This window comes from Anarhichas minor, unplaced genomic scaffold, assembly GCF_050575085.1.
Source record: "Anarhichas minor isolate MPS153535 unplaced genomic scaffold, ASM5057508v1 ptg000136l, whole genome shotgun sequence".
NCBI classification, from domain to species: Eukaryota; Metazoa; Chordata; class Actinopteri; order Perciformes; family Anarhichadidae; genus Anarhichas; species Anarhichas minor.
In genome coordinates this window covers 17,480,274-17,504,753 of record NW_027466582.1, presented here as the reverse complement: position 1 = coordinate 17,504,753, position 24,480 = coordinate 17,480,274, and the positions used below count along the sequence as shown (strand labels likewise).

Genomic DNA, 24,480 nt, shown 5'->3' with positions numbered 1-24,480 from the left:
GCATGAGAGAAAGGAAATTAAAGACTGTCATCTAGTGGTGATGCTGGGAAATGACCTCTAGGAATGACATGACATGGACTATAGTGAACACCAACTGGCTGGAGAGCAAAATGTTGGCTGGGTTGCTTTTTACGTGTTCAAACTTCTGTTTTTAGCTTCGTCAGGATTAAATGCTGCATTTAGGGGAAATAGCAAGTATGACACAAAGAAAAATGCACAGTATATAAAGCAGTCAATGCTGTTTTAAAGTTTATTTTTTGGCACATTTGCAAATCAGCAGATTCATACAGTTGCTTTGCTAAGTAACAATCACTTTGGGTGTAATTATAATCAATGAAATTAAACAGGTTGCTGATCACTTTAGGATACATTAAGTTGGGTTGGGTCTGCCACTACCTCTCATTTAACATTGTATTCATTTGTGGTGATGAAATTAGGGCAGAAATTACGCAGAAGACATGGTAGTGTTACACTCTGTGAAACAATAGCTTGGCAAGTTGGGTGTTCATTTTCCCAACTTATTTTAGTTTTCCACCCGTGCATTAAAACACTGAACCTGAAATGCCGGAATTCCAAACAAGCCACCTAAGATCACCAAGAAAACACACAAAGATGAAGTGTATGTCAACTAAACCACCCAAAGTCTGGGAAAGCTTACAAACAAGCAGACATTTAAGTTATGGAGCAATACTGGGAATAGTAACTGAATGTTGATTTGTAATCGCTTATGCTATTCCTTATATTATATGTTTTAAGAAATGGGTCAAATAATGTTAATAATACTTTATAAGCAAGTAAAAAAAGCCAAGAGGCTGTGACAAGATTACAACTTGTGTTGCAATAAAATGGAAACATACTCTAACTCCAACATGTTATAAGGACCAGGGTCCGAGTAGAACCGGGATCAGTTACAGAAGTAACTTTTTCTTCAGCAAGCAAATCTGCGACAGGTGCCCCATGAAATGAAATCGCAGGATACTACAGTAGACACCTAATTTATCCTGGCGATATGTATTGACGTGCTACCTGGGATGGATGGCGAAACAAATTGGAGCCAAGACCTCTTGAGGGGAAATAATGGATGTGATCGGCATGAGCGGTCATGTGTTTGAAGCAATGTGGCGATTTGCCGGGTGAAGTTTAGCAGAAAGATTATCGTCGTTTACTCCATGAGGTTGTGAAATTTCCACATCAGTGTCAATATCCTCCCTTGCTCATTTTAACGGAAAACAATATTGATCCATAACATAACACCCACACGCATACATTTGGAAACGATCACGTGTTCGCTACTTGATTGGTTCTTAGCCGTCACGACGTGTTCTTCTCTGATTGGTCACACCCCTATCACGTGACCCTTACCCGAAAATTCACAAACAGCCTTGATTATCGATCGACTACCAGGTTCATTCAACATGGACAACTGATTACAGGTGTTGCTGACCTTGTTGTCTTTACTAGCAGCTGTTGTCCAGTTAAAATCTGCCTTTCTGCGGAGGAAGCAGCTGTTATTGGAGCGATTAGTGAGCGGGGTGACCAGCGGTATCGGCGCTACGGAGCGGACGTCTGAAGTCACGGTTAGCGGCTTTGAGGGTGATGGACACAAAATGGAGGACTTTCCTTTTCTTATTATGTTCTGCACAATTATTGTGAAATCCACACACATCAACTATAGAGGAACAAAACATCAATTGCTCTCCAGTACGACAGAGACTTCAGCCACCAGCAGAGCTGAGTGAGAACAGACAACAACGAAACTGAGGAAACGAGTGAGAGACATGTGTTGTCCACATTTATGGACCCATAATCTAGTAAACCATTATGTGTAAGTGTTGATTTAAAAGTAAATTTGATGAGAGAGAGATAGATAGAGCAAGACCCGCAGCGCTGTAACTAAGTCTGAAAAATAAAACGTCTAAAACTTTCCACGAAATGTGTCTTTTAGTTTATTGAGGAAGATTTTAGAGAAGATGTTAAGTATCAAACACGACCTTTCATTCTTAAAGACTACTTTATTACTCTGTCAAAATTTTTTTACTTAGCAACCGATCTACTTCCTGTTCACACCGGCACCCGCATGCCCAGTGTACGTGAATAGTCGCGTGATATTCGTTTTCAGGCGTTTTAGTCTGGACGGAGATCATCTAGAAAACGATGCTGAAACGCCATGTGGACGGAGATCGTTTGTTTGTTAAAACTCCGTTTTAAAGACGAAAACGTATTAGTGTGGATGTAGCCTCAGGGAGCCGCAACAGAGGGGCTCAAGAGCCGCAGGTTGCCAACCCCTGGTCTAGGGGTCTAAAGACACATGCGGGTGATGGAAGCCTCAATAAAAAAATAGATCTTCCTCTCAGGTTTTAGTCCACTCTGAGGGCAACACTGTAAAAAACTAAGCACCATCAGCACCTTTTATGTGCGATGCAATTTTAAAGGACTGCACTTGCAATTTCATTGTTATTGGACCGCAGCAAAATCATTATTCAAGATAGGCTACGGTGGCTTTGATGTGCTCTGGTATTATACACCAGACTATGAAATCTGCGTATCACTTTCCACACGGTGAATCCGCCTCTTCCATTGTATGTGGAGGCAGAAAAGCAGTTATTTTGTGGTAATAGTTCTTGCTCTGGAACAATAGCCATTGGCAGGTTGGGGGGGAACTGTTTCCACATGAACTGGTAAGTGTTTGAGTCCGCCTCCTGCTGGAGTCACTTGTTCTCTCTGTGTGAAAATGCTTTTGTTGATTATGATCCACCTGCTTTTTCTGTGCTGGATTAATTGCTTCCCTCAGTGGATTGTGTTTCATCGTTGACTCAGACAGACACCTGCTGAAATGTGTGTAATGGCATCTAAAAAAAAAGAAGATAAAACACACGATGACATAGAACACTGTGCAGATACATACATATGCAAATGAAGCAGAGAAATACATATAAATATGTCTTTATATATATATAAAGACATTTATATGTATTTCTCTGCTGTAAAATCTAATTAGTTAACCTTACTTAAAAAAAACATGCAAACCGATTGCCTTGAAAAAAGCAAGTAAAGTAAGGTACTCATTTCATTCAAGTATAAGTATACTTACACTCGAGTTTCAGTAACTAAAAAAAACAAGTGAAGAGTACTTGCAACTTTACTTAAGATGTACTCTTGACTTAGTAAAGCCTACTCAGAATTACTATTTCAAACAACTAAATAATTTCAAGTGAAATATACTTTGTGTGTATTCCAAGCAACACATTTATTTAAGTCAGGCTAACTTATGTGACATTTACTGCTACTTAATATTTCTCAGTTGTATTTACTTGAACACTAAAATCATTTACTTGGTAAAACCATGCAAACCGATTGCCTTGAAACAACCAAGTTCATGTTACTCGTCTAACTTAAGTATGTCAAACATCCTTTAAACAATAATGAAAAACAGGTTCCATTGTCTTCAAACAATCACATTTACACATAATAAATCAAGGTAGTGACACAGTTCAAAGTTCTAGTATATGATTTTTTTATTTTAACATTAGGATTTGGTTCAGATAAAAACATTTAGTAAAATGTACAATTTGATCATCAAATAGACATGTACTGGAGGTTCTATATTTCACAGAGGAACAACTTTTTCACAATAGCAATTTAAAACACCAAATGCTCAGCTATGTTACACTGCTTTGCCAACTCACTGCTATAGGAGTATTGTGAACAATTGAGTCTGCTGGACTGTCTTTTTCCCCCCCCCATCAGCCTACATATGCCAGCATCAAAATCAGTGATGGTACAGTTATCTGCCATCAATACTTGCCAGCTGTAGTATAAATTGGGCTTTATAAAAATAAATGCAATTATAATAATGAAAAAGAAAAATCCAACCCTGATCTTTAACCTAACATACAGTCCTGAAACAACACCGTTAATACTGTAATAGCTATAAAACGTTGTTGATAGACCAAACTTGGTAAAGAACCAACGGGCTGACAACTACAAAGTGGCTTCATTCAGTTAGCAGAAGAGTATGAAAGAGAAAGGACTCTGGCATTGGATCACACACTTTTTTAACATACACTGGCAGCCTCTGGACATGACTTTCTGATGAATCCATGGGCTAACTATTTGAAACGAGTGCCTTAATATAGTTAACGTAACAAAAAGCAACTGAATCTAATGCCAAACGTCAACACCTTTATACAGTAATTTACGTTCTAACTATTTTTAAGAGTTTGCAGTTTTGGTGGGAGTTTGTCTTGTGCCAAGCATCACTCTTTGAATGAAGTTGAAAGTGTTTTTCATGGCTTTAGGGTATTCAGTCCAAGCGTAAAGAAAATGACAACACAAACAAGAGGCAAAGTGCTTGAGGTAGATTCATGAGATCATCCATTACAATACCTTCCTCAACAATGGTGGAAGTAGACACTGGGTCAAGGTGGAGTTGATTTGGAGAGAGGGACATCTTCACTGATGTTCGTCAGCACCCCAACAGATACTTGTGCCCAGGCATCATCCCTGTCAGAATCCTGTGTAAGACCAAACGGAAACAACATTACAACAAGGAAATATAAATTGTCACTGTGTCATATGTCCCGTCTACGCTGCCTTCCAGCCTTGCCCATAACGTTTTCCTTTCACACACCTGCATTTAGTAGTTGTATCCACATTAGTAGGCCTAAAACAGTTTTGACCAGTTTACAGATGTCCAGCAAAGAAGATGAAAGAAATTAAGTATTGAAGTCTTCCTCACACTAAATATTCTTTGCCAACCTCGTTAGATTGTATTAGCTAATGTATTCGAGGGAGAGATATGATCTACCTCTTGTGCATTATACACAACCGGAGATGGCAAGCAGGCGTAGCACCGTTGAGCTGAGCAGTGCAACCCGGTGGCATGGACTGCGAACGGAGTTAGTTCAATATATGGCTGCTTCACCTTATGGGTGATGCTACCAGCCTAGCTCATGTGAAGCCAGGAAAATACACCTTTATCCATATGCATTAAAAAAAAATTGTAACAAATTTTTGGGGGGCATTTCTGCATTATTCGACAGTAACAGTAGAGAGACAGAAAAGGCAGGGATGAGAGAGGCGATGACATGCAGCGAAGGCCTCCATCCAAATCAACTTCCGGCCGCTGTGGTTGGGACTCAGCCTTGCTGTGATACGTCTTGAGGCATTATGTTTATCTCAGGATCACCTTGAGGGAATTTCTTCAAATTTGGAACAAAGGTCCACTTGGACTCAAGGTTGAAATTTGGTGGTCAAAGATCACAGGTCACCGTGACCTCACAAAACACGTTTCTGGCCATAACTCAATAATTCATATGCTAATTATGACTATTTCACACAAATGTCTGGATAAGATGTAACTATGAGAACTTACAAAGCAGGTGTGGTAGAAGTGACTGGGGTCATCACCAAGTAGAACAGGGAGGCCTCTGAGTACAAGGGTGCACATTGCTGTCACATCTGGTTTCTAGAAGTGGATAATTAACAAAAAAAGTTCAAGATTATGTAACATTCAAATCTGACCATACAAATATGTTTGTCAATGTGACAATGAAACAAGTGTCACCAGAATGTTTGTTTGACAGTACGGACTCACCCGTGAATCAATTTGCTGCACAAACTCCGCAGATGTCTCTCCAACACTTCCGTTCTTGGACTTGAAGATTGTGACAAAGTGCGGTGTTGTGTAGTGGTCCACAGCATCAAAAAAGTCATTCTGCAGGTTTGTGGTGGCTCCAGTTAAACTCTGCAAACACCTAGAACACACAGAAAAAAAACATAGAGTGACTAAATCGGCTTGGACCAATGTGGACATTTTTGAAAACCATTCTGCAAACAAAAACACCGTCACAACTGTTGACATCACTGCAATTGCCAAATTTAAATCAATAGCATACTGCTATTTAGTCACCAGGCTGAGTGACAGGACAAAGTATTGATTGAAAATTTATTTAACTTTTTCTACAGCGAGCTAGTCTATTAATTCTAATAAAATTGTAGCATTAACGCTTTGTCAAAAACTGCTCTACCACTGATTATAACTCCTTAAGCCTAAATATCCTCCAAATTATAGGCTACTGGCATCTCACCTTTAGTGAACCGGCATCCAGCATTGACGAAGCAGCTCTTTAAGAGCCCTCAGGCAGTTACCGTGAGCACTTCTTCTGAAAAGGACAAAGAATATTTAAGTTAAAAGGAAGTTGTACTTATATGTTGTTATTTAGAGACAAATCCCTTGATAAATGCATGCTTTACCGGCATCACAGGAATAAACATTTGATTTTGTTAAACTAATCTTTTTGACACAGGTCAAAGAAGCTAGCTAAGACCACCAATATCCCTGACAGACAAAAGAAATGACTGGGTCATAACGTATACAAGCCTCCTCGATATAATTGTGGGATTTTTTTGTTTTAAGTTACCATAAAATGGAGATTGAGATGATTTCTCCTTCATTATCAGTCACAGACAGCTTAATGTAGCTGACAGCTCGAGAGGGGGAAGGAAAGGTCGTTCATTTGCGCATTCAGTGAGGCTAAAGAGCGGTGTGCGCGCGCAGCTGCAGCTTTTAAGCACTTTCACTGGAATCTATTAGCGTTGAATGAAGCCGTGGCTACTCGCGTCCATGTGAAAAACTATGGGTGTGTTGGAAAGACTCTGTTACAACGGCACTAGTCATTAAATACACAGACGTAGCATAGTCTAACCTAACTGTTGCGTTCACTCCCGTGATATTATCGTTTCCTTCATCCACGCTTTGCATGATATATAAAAACATGTCCGCTAACGTCATACACCCATCACGTGACGTAAAATAATATAACTCCACCGCTAACGAAACAAACAGTACTGTTAAATAGTATTCTAGTTGTCTACCTGACGCGGCTGCAAACTGCACGTTTCAACAACACCGTGTTTAACGTCGCTCTCAAAGCACGGTTCATGCTGCATTCACTTGTAACTCGGAATTTCCAAGTTGTAATGTCGTGCGACCTGCGACCAAAATACGTTGGCTGTGTCAACTCGAAGAAAACCGAACAATTAAAATGTACATCGGACTTTCCACTTTCGTTATGGAAAAATTAAAATATGTTTTCATGCGAACCTGGAGCAGTGGTGGGAACAGCTAACGTTAGTCTTTAGGCTACCGCTAAAACATGCCTGAACAAGTTTAGCTAAGCTAATGTGCAGTGACTGTTAGCTAAGTCAGCTAGCGTTGGCTAGTTAACAATTAAAATATGTTTGCAGGCGAACCTGGGGCAGTGGTGGGAAAAGCTAGTCTTTAGGCTACCGCCAAGACATGCCTGAATAAGTCTAGCTAATAGACGAAATGTGCAGTGAGTGTTAGCTAAGTCAGCTAGCGTCGGCTAGTTAACGATTAGCAAGCGTTAGCTCACGCTAGCTAACATTGGCAGCAGTCAGAAACATAAACATTTTACACACAGTTACTGTTTGCTTGATGACTTACCTTAATATTCTCCAAAAGACAAAATGAATCTTCACAAAAGCCAAGTGGTTTGTCTTTCTTGCCTCAGCTACCGAGTCCTAACTTCTGTTTGAAGTTAGCTTAACTCCAAACAATAAAGTAAATAGTTTTTTTCCACCCGCAATTAACGCTGACTTAGTAAAATCTAGTAAGAAGTCATATTTTGGATGACAAAGTAAAGTTAACTAATTAAATGTAAGTCTGGACAACTATTACATTTTACAGTGTAGAGACACTTAACCCCAAATTTGCTTCCGTAGCTGTGCCTAGGGTTAGAATCTGAATTGGATAAAAGCGTCTGAGTAAACGTTTGTACAGGTAGTCGCACTGACCTACTGTTGTACGGAGCATGTTCCATTACAAACTCTAAATGGTCAGTAAGGTTAGCGTTAATGCAGCCTACCTGTTGGGGTGTTTCTTTAGGGAGGGGGTGTCGGGCCCGATTGGAACTGGGCCTAGTCTTGTTCATGTATTTAAATTCCACTATTTCAGGTGTATGAATAAATACATATGGGAGTCATTATTTCAACAGCATAATTGTATTCTTAGCAACATTGAGAAGACTTTGGAACAGAATGATTACCTTAATTAATTTGGGGGAATTAAAAAAACAACAACTTTAAAAACATAATTGAACCAGTTGATAAAATATATTAAAAAATAAATACAAACACAATTGTTGTGTCTGGTCAAACATTTGTTGGCGGGAAGGGGGACTTGGACTTGTAGGACAGTATGACCAGCAGGTGAGGATGCAGGAGAAGGAGCCTCGTGCAGATGATGAGATGATGCAGTGGCGGTAGATAAGGACAGTTCAATTATCTAATGACCAGCTGAAGATCCTATACCGGTTAGATTCGTGTCCGACTTGATCCCAACTTGCTCTGACGTCATGCACACGTGGTCAACGATGACCTCACGAGATCGAGGCGGCTGCAATTTTTTTAGAGCCAGGCGCTGCAGTTACTCTCACAAGACTGCATGAACCCAGGGCATGATGGGAGAACGCCTGGCTGTCACCAGATCAAAGAGCTGATCAGATCTTAGATTTGACAACAAACACCAGGTTTTGTACTAAATCCTATTTGTCTGTGTAATTGTAATTGTCAGTCTCATGTTGTGCAATGAAGGTTTAATCTAAAAACATATCTTGTGTGATTGATAATAATAATAAAGCTTATTTTCACAGATCAATACGAGCAGCAACTGTTTCACAGGCAGACAGAAAAAAACAAAGGATAGCATACAATGCCAGATACACGCACATTTCCACATAAATATATATTTAAAAACATATAAATAAATTCCCAACGTGGTCTGCAAACTACAAGTAGCCTACAGGTCGGATCTAACAGGAAGTCATTTCTTTGACTTCCTGTATTTTCTTTGAAGGTGGCTGAAAACTGTCCGACTCAACCGCAGTTATTTTTCAACGCCCCCTGCTGATGCTGCTCTCTCGTCCACTTTCCAGGCGAGGCGCAGCTCATCTCAAACACACCCAACATCTGAGGACAGATAGGGAAAGAGGGACTGGTGATGAGGAAATGAGTCGCAGGTGTAAAGATGGGCGAGATAGCTCAGGTGAGGGCAATGAGGTGAACTACTGCTGGACAAAAAGCAAGGTTTACTTCTTTTTTGTTTGCTGAAAAAAGTCCCATCCGTTTGAATGCAAAGTAGAGAAACGAATGGGTGGAAGAGGCGCACCCCATTCGAGTTATGGCTTTTATCTGTAGGCCCTTAATGCGTTTAATTAAAATACCAATGGACATTGAACCAAACCAGCAGCTTGTACGCCAAAAAGAAAAAAAAACGCTGACTCGTGGGAGGCAACAGGAGAAGCAGCAGCATGGTGTCCAAGACAGAAGCCGGTAATTATGTTTTATTTGCTTGGTTGAGAGCTTTGGGGCTGATCGATTAAGTCATTATCACACATTGATCCGTCTGGATCACAGCAAACAACCAGCCCAGCTCTCAGCTGGAACTATTACTTTGACCACACATCATGAAAGGGGGACTCCAATTGTATTTAGCCGACTTAAATGACTATTTAGCTGATTGTTTAATTAAAAGGAATGGCTCTGAACAATTATGACGCCAGATCTCTCTCTCTTGCTCGCTCGCTCGTGCTCTCACACGCTCAGGTTGTGTTGTGTATTCAGCATTTTGTTTTTATCTGTATGCTTCTCTAAATATATATACTTGAATATCTTAGTGGTTCTTTAGACTCTTACATTGTGAATTAACTGGAACTGGTTTGATTATTTTCTCAAAAGTAATACGACTTTTATACTCATTTGATTACAACTTTTCCCTTGTTATTATTGCCACTTTATTCTCGACTCCTCAGAGAAGACAGACAAGTGTTAAAGGATCAGTTAAGTTTGCCCGTGAAAATGTCCCTTAACACTCATGTCGTGAAATCACACCTTTACTTCAGCTCTTCTCCACGTCAATGCAAAAAAAAGAAGAAGGAAAGTTGCACCATCTGCTGGACAAATGTCTTCAATTCATCTTGTAACAATTACACAATATCGTTCTGGGCGACAGTGTCATGGTTTGGGTTTTTACTCCTCCTGGGTTCCCAAAGGGACTGAGAGCCACTTTGGGCACTCCATATACATTTTGACTCAGTCTGCTATTGCTGCCACATGACCTAATAACATAAAGTTGACATCTTGCTGCATAAACTTTACCTTTTTTTAAATTAACACTAAAGTGCAGTTTTGGTCCCAACATCCAGACTTGTTTGAGGTAATTTGATATTGTCGGCAGTTTTGAGCGTCAGGACGTCGGCTCTGTGATGGACAAACTGCGGCCTTTATAAAAGACTTGAATCAGTACAAATTGTGTTGATTTAAATTCTTTCACTTTCCGACGGCTCCATCTGAAACTCGCACGACATATTCATATTCATTCATATTCTGTTTGTTCCATTTCCTGTTTTGCCTCTTAACTTCACGGTCACCGGCTATAGGAAACAATCACCTGCTGCCAGACTCCCTTTAGGAAACCTCTTGTTTTACTGCAGAGGGATCTGACAGTCAGCAATACGGCCTAAGCCTCCAGCAGCGTGGTGTGTGTGTTGGCTCCCAGGAACTGAGGGGTGAGCTCCAGGTCCTCTCACTAAAGTCGGTGTACAGGCCGTCCTGGACCGTGCGAACGATCCTCTCAACCTCTCTGGCCGGTTCCACCTGGATCAGTGACCAGAAACAGAATAGAGATGTTTCGGCTTGAATCTTGTGTTGCCGTCATGTCGTCCACCTTTTTTTATATACAGTCTTTGTGGCCACCCAAGCACGCTGAAGTAGAGAGGCCACGGTGAGGACATTTTTCCACCGGTCAATACACTCCTAGATTCGAGGAGTTGCCTCCAGATGCTACCACCTTCATCAAATAAAAGTTTACAGATTGCGTCATAAACGTCATTAGCATTTGGCGCTAAAATACAGGCGCTTTTCGCTTTGTCATCAATATCCTTTACTCTCATAATGTGATAGCCGCAATCTCTCTCTTGCTATTCCGTGCTGTGACACTGCTGCTGTACGGAGGAGAGGCTCTCAGTCTATGATGCAGCGTCCGCTGTCAGACTATTCATTGATAACTCCCATAGTGTTCTACAAAAGTTATTTTAATTGATGAAAATGGTTGCTGATACGCCAAAAATGTACTAAATTCTTTTTTATTTCTATATTTAAAAACAACTGAACGGCGGAGGACAAGTAATATATATTATATATATATAATATAATATACCCAAACTCCTCGTAACTAAAGGGGCAAGCCTGCTCTGAACTGACCTAGATGTTCAAATCACACAGTTTTACTGAAGAGCTCCCAGTTGTGACTAGAACCTTCTGTCAGTACATATCAGGCGGCTGCTCCTGCGGACTAATGGTCTCCCTCGGATGAAGGTCTCCTGCCCACCTAAAAGGTCTCTTAGGTGGGCATCTGAACATAAGAAGCATTAAATCTAAAAGTGATCAAGTCCATCATCTCTTGCTTGATTCCAATTTAGACCTTCTTTGTTTATCTGAGACCTGGCTCCACAAAAATGCTCCATCAGCAGCAATAACAGTGCCAGGTTATAACATTTACAGGAGAGATAGGGTTGGATCAAAGGGTGGTGGTGTCATGATCTATGTGAGAGATAGTATCCGGTGTAATGAAATCCAGTGGACTGTCTGTAAAGATTTGGAATGCATAGGTCTAGATATAATCTTATCACCACAAATGTCTTTCACACTTATTGTAATTTATCGCCCTCCCTCTTCCAATAATAGTTTCTATGAGGAATTTGAGAAACTATTAAAAGAATGCAATTTCAGTAAAGAGGTAATTATTATTGGTGATTTTAACATCAATTGGGAGGACAAATCATCTAGAAAGAATCTTAAACTGATTACTGATGACTTTGACCTTGTGCAGTTGATCAGTGGGCCCACAAGAATAACAAATTCCTCCAGGACCCAAATTGATTTAATATTTAGTAATAGGCCTGAGAGAGTTCTAAAATCTCTCAATATGGTAACTGGTCTTTCTGACCACAATCTGACTCTGGTAGCCAGGAAACTAACCAGCAAGCGTTTTAGGCCTTCTGTCAGGGATGATGAATCTTTCAGAATCCCCAAAAACAATCAAGAAAATTTTAAAAACACTGTTCAACTAATTGACTGGGATGAACTACTGTTGGGAATAGACATTGAGGAAGACAGTCAGAAATTCTCAAAGAAATTAGAGAACACTATCAAGGATTTTAATCGCAAATTTAGGCACAAAAATATCAAACACACTGTTCCTTGGATAAATGATATCTTAAAATTAATGAAAGAACGGGATTGGGTCTTAAAAACTGCAATTAAAAATAAATCGAGCCATGACAGACAACATTTTGCTATGCTGAGGAACAAAGTGGTACAGAAATTAAGAAAAGCTAAGGCAGATTTTTTCCTGACTATAATAGAAAAGGCAAGAGGTAAAACTAAATTGATCTGGGATCAGTTACACAAGCTAACGGGACATTTCAACAAAGTAAGGAAGCTGCAGCAACTTAACATAAATGGAAAGCTGTCAAATAACCCAGCGGAAATGGCAACAGCTTTCAATCACTATTTCATTGACTCTGTAGCTACTATTGCTAAATGTTTCTCCCCTGAGAATACACACGTCTGTACAGTAAATTCATTGGAGCCGACCTTCAGCATAAGAAATGTCACTCAATCGGAGGTCACGAGAATAATCAGGTCTCTTAAACCTTCCAAAGGGTCCCAGTACCCTTGTGGGAATACTGCAGGAGGTATGTGAGAATATTAAAAAAGTATCAGTCATGCACAATTCCTAAAATAATTCTACTATAATAAATGCAATAAAAAAAAGGTAAATGCAGGTTTGATAATCCACACTTTATATTCAATATTCTTGTTTTTAACGCATCTATCGACTGCCGTAAACTGCTGCAACCACGGTCACGATTGCGTTTGCTTCGTGTGTCCAGGAAGCCAGTTTCACAATAATGTGACGGATGAGAAATCAAGAAAATGGATTTGCGGTTTGAAAATGTAGCAGCGGCTGAAGACACGGCGAAAGAGGGGGAAATGAAAGCGAAAAGCTAAAAGTATAGTATTTAGGTGAAAAACAAGCCTCATCCTGAACTTTCTGTTAGGCTTAAAAAAAGTTTTTTTTAAGTTTCTCACTAAATTGTAGGTGCAACAGAAAGACACAGTTCAGTGCAACTACAACTGCGTCTAAAGTGTTATTATTGAAAAACGCTTTGAGGAACCCAACTTTCTAAAGGATCAGTTGCATATCATGTGATGGTAGCACACAGAACATCACATATGAATTTTAAGTGTTGCATCAGTAAAATGTTGCAGGACAGAGGCGCGATGTCTGCACACTGACTTCAAACCAACATAGTTATTTCGTATACATGTAGTGAATATCTCCAGTGGTCCGTCAAGAATACTGCCACCTGAACTCAGATGCAGTATCAGAAAGGGTTCGACAAAAAAAAAAAGCAAACCGCAGTAATCCGCCCGTCACTAGTTGCCGTGCAGACTCCTCGTCCAGTCCGTCTGTCTGTCTTCACCTGTCTGTCTCTCCCTCCTCACCGGCCTCCTGTCTGTCTCTCCCAGACACTCAGACACAACTGTCTTCTTGACCCCACACAAGGTGGCTGTCGGTGCCGTCATTCATCACATATATTGGGGAAGAATGACACTGACAGCGTAGTGGTCCTGGAGTGACTTAGCAGAAGTGTGTGTTTAGAGTCCTGTCTTCTTTCTTTCTTTGTATTATTGAGCGCTTGTCACGCTGTGGAGAAAATGGGAATCCATAAATGATGCAACGGACTGTAAAATGGCCTTTTTGCTTGTTGGAATCTTTTTCCCAATATTTACATATATTTATATATACATGTATATGTATGTGTCCGGTGTCAGTGTTTTTTTTTCAAATCATCCCCAGAAGTTACACGTATTACTCATTACTCAGCAAATTGTTTTATTTTATTTTTATCAGCCAGTGATCTGCGTTGGCGATGAAAGTGATAACGCTGAGTCAAAAGTAGCAGCGCTAGCTGTCACAAGCTGTTGCTATAGGCGACAAGGTGCAGATCTCAAGTTTAGACTAAATAGATTGAAGCCTTCTTGAAACACGTCTCTGAAAACAAAAGTCGCGCCGAGGTGTCGTATACTCCAACTGTCTTTTCACAGCGTTTCTTCATTGTTATTCAACCATGGCAGGCTGCCAAAACCCTCCTGATTACGAAACACGTAACACCGTTTCAGCCGTCTCTTCCCATAAGAAGTAAATTACCGCCATAACAACCTATAATGGCGTATCTGTCTCAGAGGAACTAACAATCGTTACTACATAGAATACGTTACCACGTTAAGTGGCTCCTGAAGACTGAAGCTGCTCTTTCTACCATCTGTTGTTTTAAAGGATCTTATATGCTGTCACTGTCTATATTTACCTGCTTCTAGAAATGTGTAACTTAAATTAATTATAATAATTTGTATTATTAGTACAGTAGCCTACCTGCCTACCTCGCCCAATGAGGGATGGATTGGTAGACAGTGCCACATATTATGTTCAACTTCAACTTCATTGCCAGTATACTTGCATACAACAAAACAGTCTTATCATTCCAAGAAGTGTAACCTGCCGAAACAATAAATGGACACATAATTATTATAAACATGCTTACAATGTGTTATAATCTGCTTATAGCACTGTATATTTGTAGTTATAAGCACTCACACGTATTAATAATGCTTTATTATCATTTTATAATATATTATAAGGTCATAATTGCTTTTTTTTGCATGGATCATATTTTATTATAATTACCATAGCTGTGATACATTATACTCTTTAATAATACATGTGTGCAACCATAGCCTGTATATAGTAAGTGGACGTAGTCATCGTGACGTCCCCCATTGGTTTGTGGACTGACGTTTTGAAGCCTCGAGTTCGGCGATTGCACCGTCACCATCTCGCCAGCGACCTGTCAATCACAGCAAGCCCGCCCTAAAGCATCCCCTGCTTTATGGTCTGTTTGACTCTAAATGGACCATAACTTACTGAATGAACATCATGCTGTATTGAAGAAGACTTTGAACTAGAGATTGAGACCATAAACTCATGTTTACTGAGGTAATAAATCAAGAGAGAAGTAGAGTCATTTGTTCAAGTTTCAACCTGTCTGCATCAGGAGGAGTTCCCTCACATAAAGGTATCATCAGGTCGTCCATCTGATGCCCAAGACAGCTACAGAGGGGTGAGTCTTCCCGCATGGACTCCACGGAACCCCATGTGCACCACTTCTTGGTTGAGTGCCTCCCAGGTTAGGGTATCACCCTCATCCTGCATAGCTCGCCCAGGAGAGCAAAGCGGTAGCTGGGCAGCCGTTCCTGTCGACACACCTCGGACCATCTGTTGTCTACTAAAACAGCAAGACTTGTGTAGATACCCTTGTGGATGACGGGGTCAGCTGATGACCTCAGTTCATAAACAGGGATACCTATAGAACAAAAGATATATTCTCTTGTTCTCTAATCTAGTGCTTTTGCACTGTATCCATGACAAATAATAAATGCATTTTGTTTACTGTCTCAACATGAGCTTATCTTACATTGATATTCTAAACCAAAACTAATAACATGGCTTTTGTTCTTCAGGCAATACACCCTCTTTTCTCCTGGTTTCGTTCTCCTAAAAAGCCCCATTTCACCTTTTCTATGAAACAAACCCATTTTCCCGTTCACTTCAAATACATTCACACTTTTGTTCGTTTAATGGCACCATCCTCTATTATGCTTTACACAGGTGCATTTGCCATTTTATGTGCAAAACTACTTTTCAAAAGCAATTTCTTTTTTCTGGTTTAGGCCATGAACCACAAATATGTCCCTTTGGCTACTGATGATAACCTGGATTCATGAAAATAGCTTGAGTCATTGAAATGCATAATGAATTAAATGTGCTTGTTTTTTCCGTGGTTCTCTACTCTACACCACACAAGTCTGCTAGCAATAGCACGTTAGCTTCTAGCTCTAGCCACCTATCCATCAGGACTCTAACCATTCATACATCACAATTTGGGTTTAAGTGTCTTGCCCAACACACATCGACATGGACTAGCAGAGCCGGGGATTGAACCGCCGATTCTCTGATTGAAGGACAACCCCGCTCTACTGCTGAGCCACAGTCTTTCAGAACACATTGCCTCTTACACCGACATGTGCAAACGATCTCAAAAACATGTTGAGCTCTGAAAACTAGCATCTACGCTCAATTTAACGCATACATGCCGACCTGGAGGTAAACAAACGGTACCAGTTCATCACATGCTCACATTTTTTGACAATTCACACACAATATATTCAACATAGAGTCCTCACTCCTCACGTTAAAAAGATTGAATTGATAGGAGTTACAGTTTGCTCACACACTCGAAATCAGGACTCGCCCAATTTCACGCTTTTCTCTGCTTAACGATGCCGTCAGTAAAATACTCTACTCAAACCCTACAGTGTTCCACATCGTTCACACCTTATTGGTATTTTTTACAGTATAAAAAGCCAGCAACAGTACTAAAAGAAATGGTCCAGAACACTGCAGCGAGAATCCCAGCACATTTTGACGTGTCCCAGCAGGGTAAACACAGGCGTGATTGATTAAATGAATGATGGTCCCACAGTCATTCCAGTGAACCAACATGCGCAACACCAGGGCCTACATTTAACGGGGCCATAATTAATGTCATTAATCACACCTGTGTTTATAATACGACATGTGTTTGAATAACTGCTGTGAAAGGGGCTGTTTCCAACCGTTTCAGCTTCCCTTCATTGGCTACCTGTCTGTGTGTCAGATAAGACTATAAGTCGTTAATGGACACGCCCCCTTCCTACCTGACTTATCTCCTCAAAGCTTATTCTTTAGTCCAATCAGGACTCGTCGCTCTATAGAGTACAGGGACTCCTGTCTGTCCCAAGAATAAAAAAAGAGGTCAACAAACCAAAGGCCCTTGTAATATCGTATCCCCTTCTTGAATAAGAATGTGAGAAAAGAATAAGAAAGACAAAATATTTAGGTGTTTTTCACCTAAATACTATACTTTCTGTCTGACAACTTGTAATTTCAACGGTTTATTTTAGCCAAATACTGCTTTTTGTCAAACAACTCATAGTTTTGAGGGTTTATTCCAACCTTTCTGTATAACACGTTCATTCATTTCACCTTGGGCAGTATTACAATTACGTCTGTCAGCAGTACAGTGCAATGCTGTGCGCTTTAATTTATTTGAGTATTTTCAGCAACGCCTTGCAATTAACGTCCATCTGTCAGGATTCTCGTGCATTTTCTAGTTCTCTACCTGTGTGACTTATCCATCTCTTAACTTATTTCTGAAGTCAGCTGCTTTCAACCCTCTACAAAAACACACTGTAACAGCAATATTCTGAATACGCTGCAGCTCACAGGGATATGATAAACTCAGAGGGTGTTATTGATTTTGCAGAGCAGGCACACACGTCCCCCAGGTGTCTCGACGCAGCATTATGCCTCTGTGAAATTCAAACCACCGCTCTACGGCACTTGCAATTTACAAAAGCGTCAGGCGGTGGCACCAGCATCACAGTTGAAACATACTGCCTCAATCCAAGCAGAGGGTTCTGTTTCTTTGAAATCATTTATGAAACTGTATTTATATTATTTAATTTCCCCCCAAGTGATCATTTTCTGTACGTTGATTATCTTTTGGGAGTGTGGATCATTTTGTGTGTAGTAGTTCTGGACTGTCTGCTTTCCCTCTGAGGCATGTACAGTATAGGCTACAATGCATGAAGTGGTCAGTCTAATCATTTTGTACATTGCAAATCACGTGGTATCGATCAGGTTAAAGTCACAAAAATAAAAAAGAGAGGGCTGTCTTTGTAACAGGGTGCATCCATCACTCAACCCAGAAACATGCGTAATTCAGTTCCAAACGCTCAGAAATGATGGTCAAAGAGTCACAGTTGACTATAACCACAGCACGCATCAGCTACACGCGCACACGCACGCAAGCGCACCGGGGTTTTGCGGCTCTTTTAAATCCACCTGTTCACGCGCTCCCCCCTGCTCGCTGCTGCTGATAGGTTTGTCAGGAAGAGAAATCACTTTTTTTTATTTTTTTTACGCCTTGTGGCACGAGGTGGCGGGGGGAGCTCTCCTCATAGCACCATCACCCCAGCACAGACACAGAGCACAGAGCTGCTGCTGCCTGCTGAATGGATTACCTGCACGGCTTTGCGCACAAGCCTCCTCACATTAATAACCTCCATCTCGGAGAAGAGAGCGAGCCTTTTTTTTTTTTTTTTTTTTTTTTTAATGATTACACCTCAACGACGCCGATCGTGCCCGGCGCACTGATTTGAGACCAGCTCTGACTCCCGAAGTCACATCGCCGCTGCCGCCACCGCCGCCGCTGCCTGGACGCGCGGAACAATCCGTCTGGAGAGGAGTTTTTTTCCTGCAACAATTTGTTGCAAACGTTGCAAAAGGGGGGCGAAGTCATGGTGCCGGCAATGCATCGGCGTCTCATGGCACCGTGAGAACTTTCTTCCTGTCTCTCCCTCCCCTTCCTCCTCCTTTTTTTCCCTCCTCTCTTTTTGTTGTTGTTGTTTTAGATGTTTGCCAGCGGGATCGTGCTTCTTTGGGAAATTATCCGCCGTTTCCCCTTTCAATTATGTTCACTTTTGCTGCCTTCTGCTACATGCTGTCTCTGGTCCTCTGCGTGTCCCTGATCTTCTTCGCAATATGGCACGTAAGTACCTCCGAATGAGCATCATATGGCTTTTTTCTATGTGTTTAATAACCGGCGGATGGATCCGATCATCGCTTCCTTATTGAACGCGCAGGTGTGACATTTGTGCGTAACGGAGTCAGAAAAGCCCCACGGCCCCTTTCCTCTTCAAGTGTGTGTTTCTTTGGGGAGATTTCACGCTGTTAAACACTGGCAGGATTTATTTGGAAGACGTTTCCCTCACTGATACGACAGGTGCGCACCTGTATCTTCATGCACGTCTTCACCACTTCCCTCATATTTGGCTATACTTTGCTGACCTAATTCACTATATTGCAACCCTGAGCAGCATCCTAGATGAATTAAATGGCCTTCCTTCCACATCAATTAGGGAAAATGTTATAGTGAACCCCCCCCTCTCCTCCTCGCATCCACCCTGCTCTGCTTCCTCTGCCTTTAATCAACCCACTGCTCAGCTATATACACCGGCGTCCAATGTGACCGACTGCTTTATTATATTTGAATAATCTAATTATTTGCTCCCTGAGCCACATCTCCATCATGCAGAAAGGGGCCTTATGTAAAGACAGATTTGGGTCAGGTCTTCCAGCCTATTGTCCCGAATCTGCCTTTTTGCATGGGAACAGCGACAGACCTGATGCACTTGGGATGACTGATCCTCCGGCAATTACGCCCAATAGTCGGGTCTGCCCGTCCGTCAGAGAGTGGACCCATGTGCCTGCTCACCGAGCGGAAATAAACAGGGCAGTGAGAGTGCAGACACCCATGATAGTACAGTTAAAACTGTAGTGGGCATGCAAAAAAAAAAAAAGCCAACAAGACCAAAAGAAAGCACCTTTATGATGCTAGCTACTACTAAGCTGATATGGAAAGATACTATAGAGGAACAGAAACCACGACGGCTCCTTCAGTTCAGTCTGTGATGTATTCAGCGCCGGTTGGAAGGATCACAACGGAAACACGCTATTTCTGTAGCTTCAGCAATAATCCACACATCCATCTCACCAGGCTTCATTTTGCATTCTGCTTAAGACGGCAGAAACGGCAGAGATGCCTCCTCCGCTGATTCCCATTTTGAGGCGACGCACAGACGTGCTGCAATAAGCCGGCAGCTCCGAGGAGACATAATTACGGAGACGGCTGAGGTGGGAATGTGTGGAGCAGGTGGAAGCGTTCGACGGAGCCGAGGCTGCACATTCACACCAGCCACCTGCCAAATGCCGGGGACATTCTGGCTGTAAAGATGTCTGCACATAAAGTCCTTATTTTTTGTCCAAAATGTGTCGATCACGGTTACACGACTTTCGACCGCAATTAAAGATTTCGGAACAAGGTTCAATTTCTTCGATCGCCATCCGTCAGAGTTGTTTGACCACTCGGAGCTACCGTACACGCAAACATCATGTATAATGGGATCTGGTGAGCTGATTCACTTCGTTCATTTGTCTCCCGGCACAAAGCACTTTACGATACAGAGACGTGGAACTTAACGGTAGATTGTAGCAGGTGATTGAAGAACAGCTTGGAATCGGCAACGGTCGCTAAAGAAAAGGATGTAGTAAAGACTAGACAGCAGTGATTGTGCTCTAGGCAGCTAAACGATAGCTTCGTGCTAATATCATTCATCCATTAGCCCCGTTTGCAACTAGCGCTATCCACTGCACCCACGTATTGTTAGTTATTTGGTTTCAATTCCTATTGCAAAATTTTACTACAAAAATAATTATAAAACGCATCGAAGTTTGCAAGGTTTCTGTGTGTGGTGAATTCTATCGGATGATGGATTTTAAAGAAACTCATACAAAAAATACAGACTTGAGCAAAGGCCTAAACAATCTCACTTCTATCAGCCACTTTGGCTGGTAGCCGGGCTTTTTTATGCCTTCGCGATGGCAACACCCACTACTGGAGGCATTATGTTTTTGGTTTGTCCGTCCGTCTGTGAATGTGAACTCCTTGAGGGAATTTTTTCAAACTTGGGTCAAAGGTCTAAAAAGCTGTTTCGAATTTGGTGGTTGACGGTCACGGTCATGTGAACTCACGAAACAAATTTTTGTCGAAAACTCAAGAATTAAATTGCTAATTATGACAATTCCAAACAAATGTCTGATAGATAAAATCGATGAAGTAAAGACATTTTGCACAAACATAGATGTAAACTGCAACTGGTTGGCGGAGGCAAAACAACAGACAAAGCGCTAATTTAAATTTCTTGAATTTCAAGAACTCGTCTTGTTTCAAAGAACTGCCACTTGACCAAAAAGGTTACATTGCAATGCACCGACCAGCTGCTGGTCGGTGAACAAGTGTGCTGAGCCAAACTACCCAGGGTAAGAAAATCAAGCTATAAATAAAGTGACTAAGTGTAAATGAACATAAAAATAATGAGGCTATGAAACAGCCAGGCCACAGAGAAAAGACAATGGGAGAAAAAGAGTAATGGACTGCTCTGACTCAAACATATTACCAGACCTGTCAGCAGGTACCACCAGCGTCTGAGTCATCCAAGTCAGGGAATGAGAAATGACTGCACACAGAAGGACTTCTGTCACTAATTGGACATCATAAATCAAACCATATACTGCCAAGTTAATTAGCTCTTTATCTACTACTCCACCCATTTGAAGGAGCAGATACATTTCTTGTTTAACTTGTTTTGAAGGACATAAATGATTCCTCTTCCGTCCCACTTGTTTGTGAGGCCATTCAGTTAAGACCCTCCCTGGACTCACGGCGGGCGAAGGTGTGAAGTAAGAACAGGTTGGGTAATGAGGAGGGAACCAAGGGCATATGTTTTAGCATATGGATATTTTGGGAGGACAGAGTTGTGCCTACCAATATTTGAGCAAACTTGTTTACATTATCTTTAGAGTGAAGCCATTCGTTAGATCATTCTGACGGGCCCCTGAAGAGGCTACATCTGGAACTTTGTCTTAAGAGGTTGTGACATTATTGTCATAATGTTACAGATTTCATAATCATATGATGACTTCTCAGAGAACACACGTGTGGGTTGTATTTTGAATGTACAGAATGTTTTGAATAAGAGCAGATGAAACACAAATTAAGATGATATAATGTATCTCTGAGGTGAATAGGTGGAACGACATGCACATTTGACGAGCAACCTATAAACCTTAAAACATGTTTATATTGTTGTATATTTCAGCAAAGCACGGGATATGTTAAAAAGTCAAGGTTTCTGAAACAAAAATGCACGTTTCATAGCAGTCTTGTATGACGCTTGCAGAAACACACAATGCCACGTGGTTAAAGCTGCAGGTCTGCTGAGACCCTCGGCTCCTTTAAATCAAGATTGAAGACTTTTCTGTTTCCTGCCGCCTTTAATTGAACCAGATTCAAGGATATTAATAAATTTCTGCATTTTACTATACTACTGTATTTTATTTCTTACACTGCTTTTTAATGTTTCATCAATGTTCTTAATTGTTTTTAAATCTCCTTTTCTTTTGCCTTATGCTTTGATGTTTTTAATGTTTTTATGTGAAGCACTTTGAATTGCCTTGTTGTTGAAATGTGCTATACAAATAAACTTGCCTTGCTTTAAGGTTGTAAAATGATTGGTTAGGTTTAGGCAACAATCTACTTGTTTGAGGTTAGAAAAATTATGCTGTGTTAAAACTATAATGTAAAAACGTAAAGTAACAAGGTAACGTAATAAGGCAAAGTAACTTAACAACATAATATAACAACGTATCTTGACAACGTAACGCAATAACGTAATGCAACAATGTAACTTAACAATGTAACTTAACAATGTAACGCAGCAACATAACGCAACGATGTAACACAAAAATATAACGTAAGAACGTAACTTTTGGTTGCCTTGTAACGTCAGGCACAAATAATGGGAAAAAAGGACAAATGCAGCACAACAGGCGTTTCCTATGCATTTTTAGACGCAAACATGTGAACAGTCCTTTACTTCAGTGTGTTCCCTCAATACTGCAGCACTATGTGACAATTCTTACTTTGCAATCACACACTAATTGTGTTTAAAGCTAGCATATCCAGATTCTCGTAAACGTTTCGCGGTGTCCAATAATCAACTGAGTGCTCTGTTTGAGCACATCTTAGCTGTAGTACAAAACGATTCACAATGTCAAGTTAGCTGAGCCAAATGAATGTCTGTTATTCATCGGTATGTCATGTTTTTCTAACATTAGCTGACATTAGCCAACATGAGCTAATGGTCATACCAGACCAAGTAAGCCTGTAGAAGCAAAACCCCTGATTGTATGAATTCAAATGTGAGCATTAATGTGTTATGCTTTCTTTCTTTCCTTACATCAATCCATCTGACAGATTTAAGGCAGTAACTCCTTAAGTCTGTGCAAGACATATATGTCCATTCAAAACAATAAATGTATTATTGATGATAAGGACAATGATGGTTGATGGTTCCCTTCACACAAGCTGCAGCGATTGGCAGAATTTTACTGTTCATCAAATAAAAGACCACACTCAGTCACCCGTGGGAGATCTCACGTGAGCGATTTTAATTAACATACATTGTGAACTGTGACCTCCCCCCCGAGCTCTACAGCTCAGCGCCTCAGCGACTCTCCTCCCATGTAACCACAGCCCCTAATGTGTTCTAAGTGTCATTAAAGCCGGGAGCCAGCCACACACTCCTCTGGCGCTCCTCTGACAGATGGGAAAGCCCCGTGGTGCAGATATGATACAGAGATGTTAAAGTATCATTTACACTCCCAGTTGGGGTTTCCATTGTAATGTGCCAGTGGTATTTAGTGCATGTAAGTAGTGGGGCAGATTAGTGAAACAATCTTTCACTTGGTGATACAAGCAACAAATGTGGCACAAATTATCTTCAAGACCTATATTTTCAAAAAAGCCCGGTATCCACGATGGAAAAAAAATATGGCCGACATTTTCCAAGATGGCCGCCAACAAATGCCATTATATGCGATTTTTGACCTGGATTGGGATTGGATAATCCAATGTTGATGATCTTGGCATCAAAATATGGGTTTTTGAGTACAATAAATCCAATTCTGAAGTTAGAAAGTCCAAATTGTCAAAAATGGTTGTGATATAAGCCAATTATTTACAAAAATAGTGTTGATCGGTGCTGAATCTGATTGTGCCATAAAACAATAAAAATATATGCTAAATCCTTGATTGAGATATATATGATAGATACATGGACTTGGGAGTGCATACTGCAATGGTGATATCTCACAAATTATAAGAAATATTACAAATGATGGCGGTCTCAACTCAATCAGTGCTTGGCGCTAAGATTGATGCATATAAAAATCCAAAGAAAATCAATGTGTGGAAGTGGATGTACAGCTGAATGTCAGGATTACGAATTGTTCTCATGGCATTTGCAGGCACACAGCTGTGTGCACTTGAGGCCAAAGCGATAGCATTTGCATCTTCCACGACATTCAGTCTTGCACCCACATTTTGTCAGTTGTAGACGGCTCTGAGCAATTGGCGGAAGTGTCGTCCACACTACTTTCCAAATTTCACCTTCTTTGCGCCATCCCCAGTTGGCAGGCTCTCTGTATGCATTTGACATACAGTTGCTTGGCCCCAGATACAGGCAGCTTGGTAAGTAGCACGCTTCACGTGCTGCGCAAGGGATGACCTTGTAGGTGGAATGGCATCATAGGACCTCTGCTTCCGAGCA

At 40.9% G+C, this 24,480-nt stretch overlaps 1 protein-coding gene across 2 annotated transcripts in view; it reads left to right on the top strand.

Moving 5' to 3' along the window:
• Positions 1–18,629: 18,629 nt before the first annotated feature.
• The window catches only part of cnih3 (cornichon family AMPA receptor auxiliary protein 3), a 73,587-nt gene continuing 67,736 nt past the window's right edge, over positions 18,630–24,480 (top strand). For both annotated transcript variants that reach the window (XM_076084390.1, XM_076084389.1), the window contains exon 1: positions 18,630–18,800. In XM_076084390.1, coding sequence (XP_075940505.1) covers positions 18,723–18,800 — 78 coding nt within the window. In that variant the 5' untranslated portion in view covers positions 18,630–18,722. The remainder of the gene's footprint in view (positions 18,801–24,480) is intronic.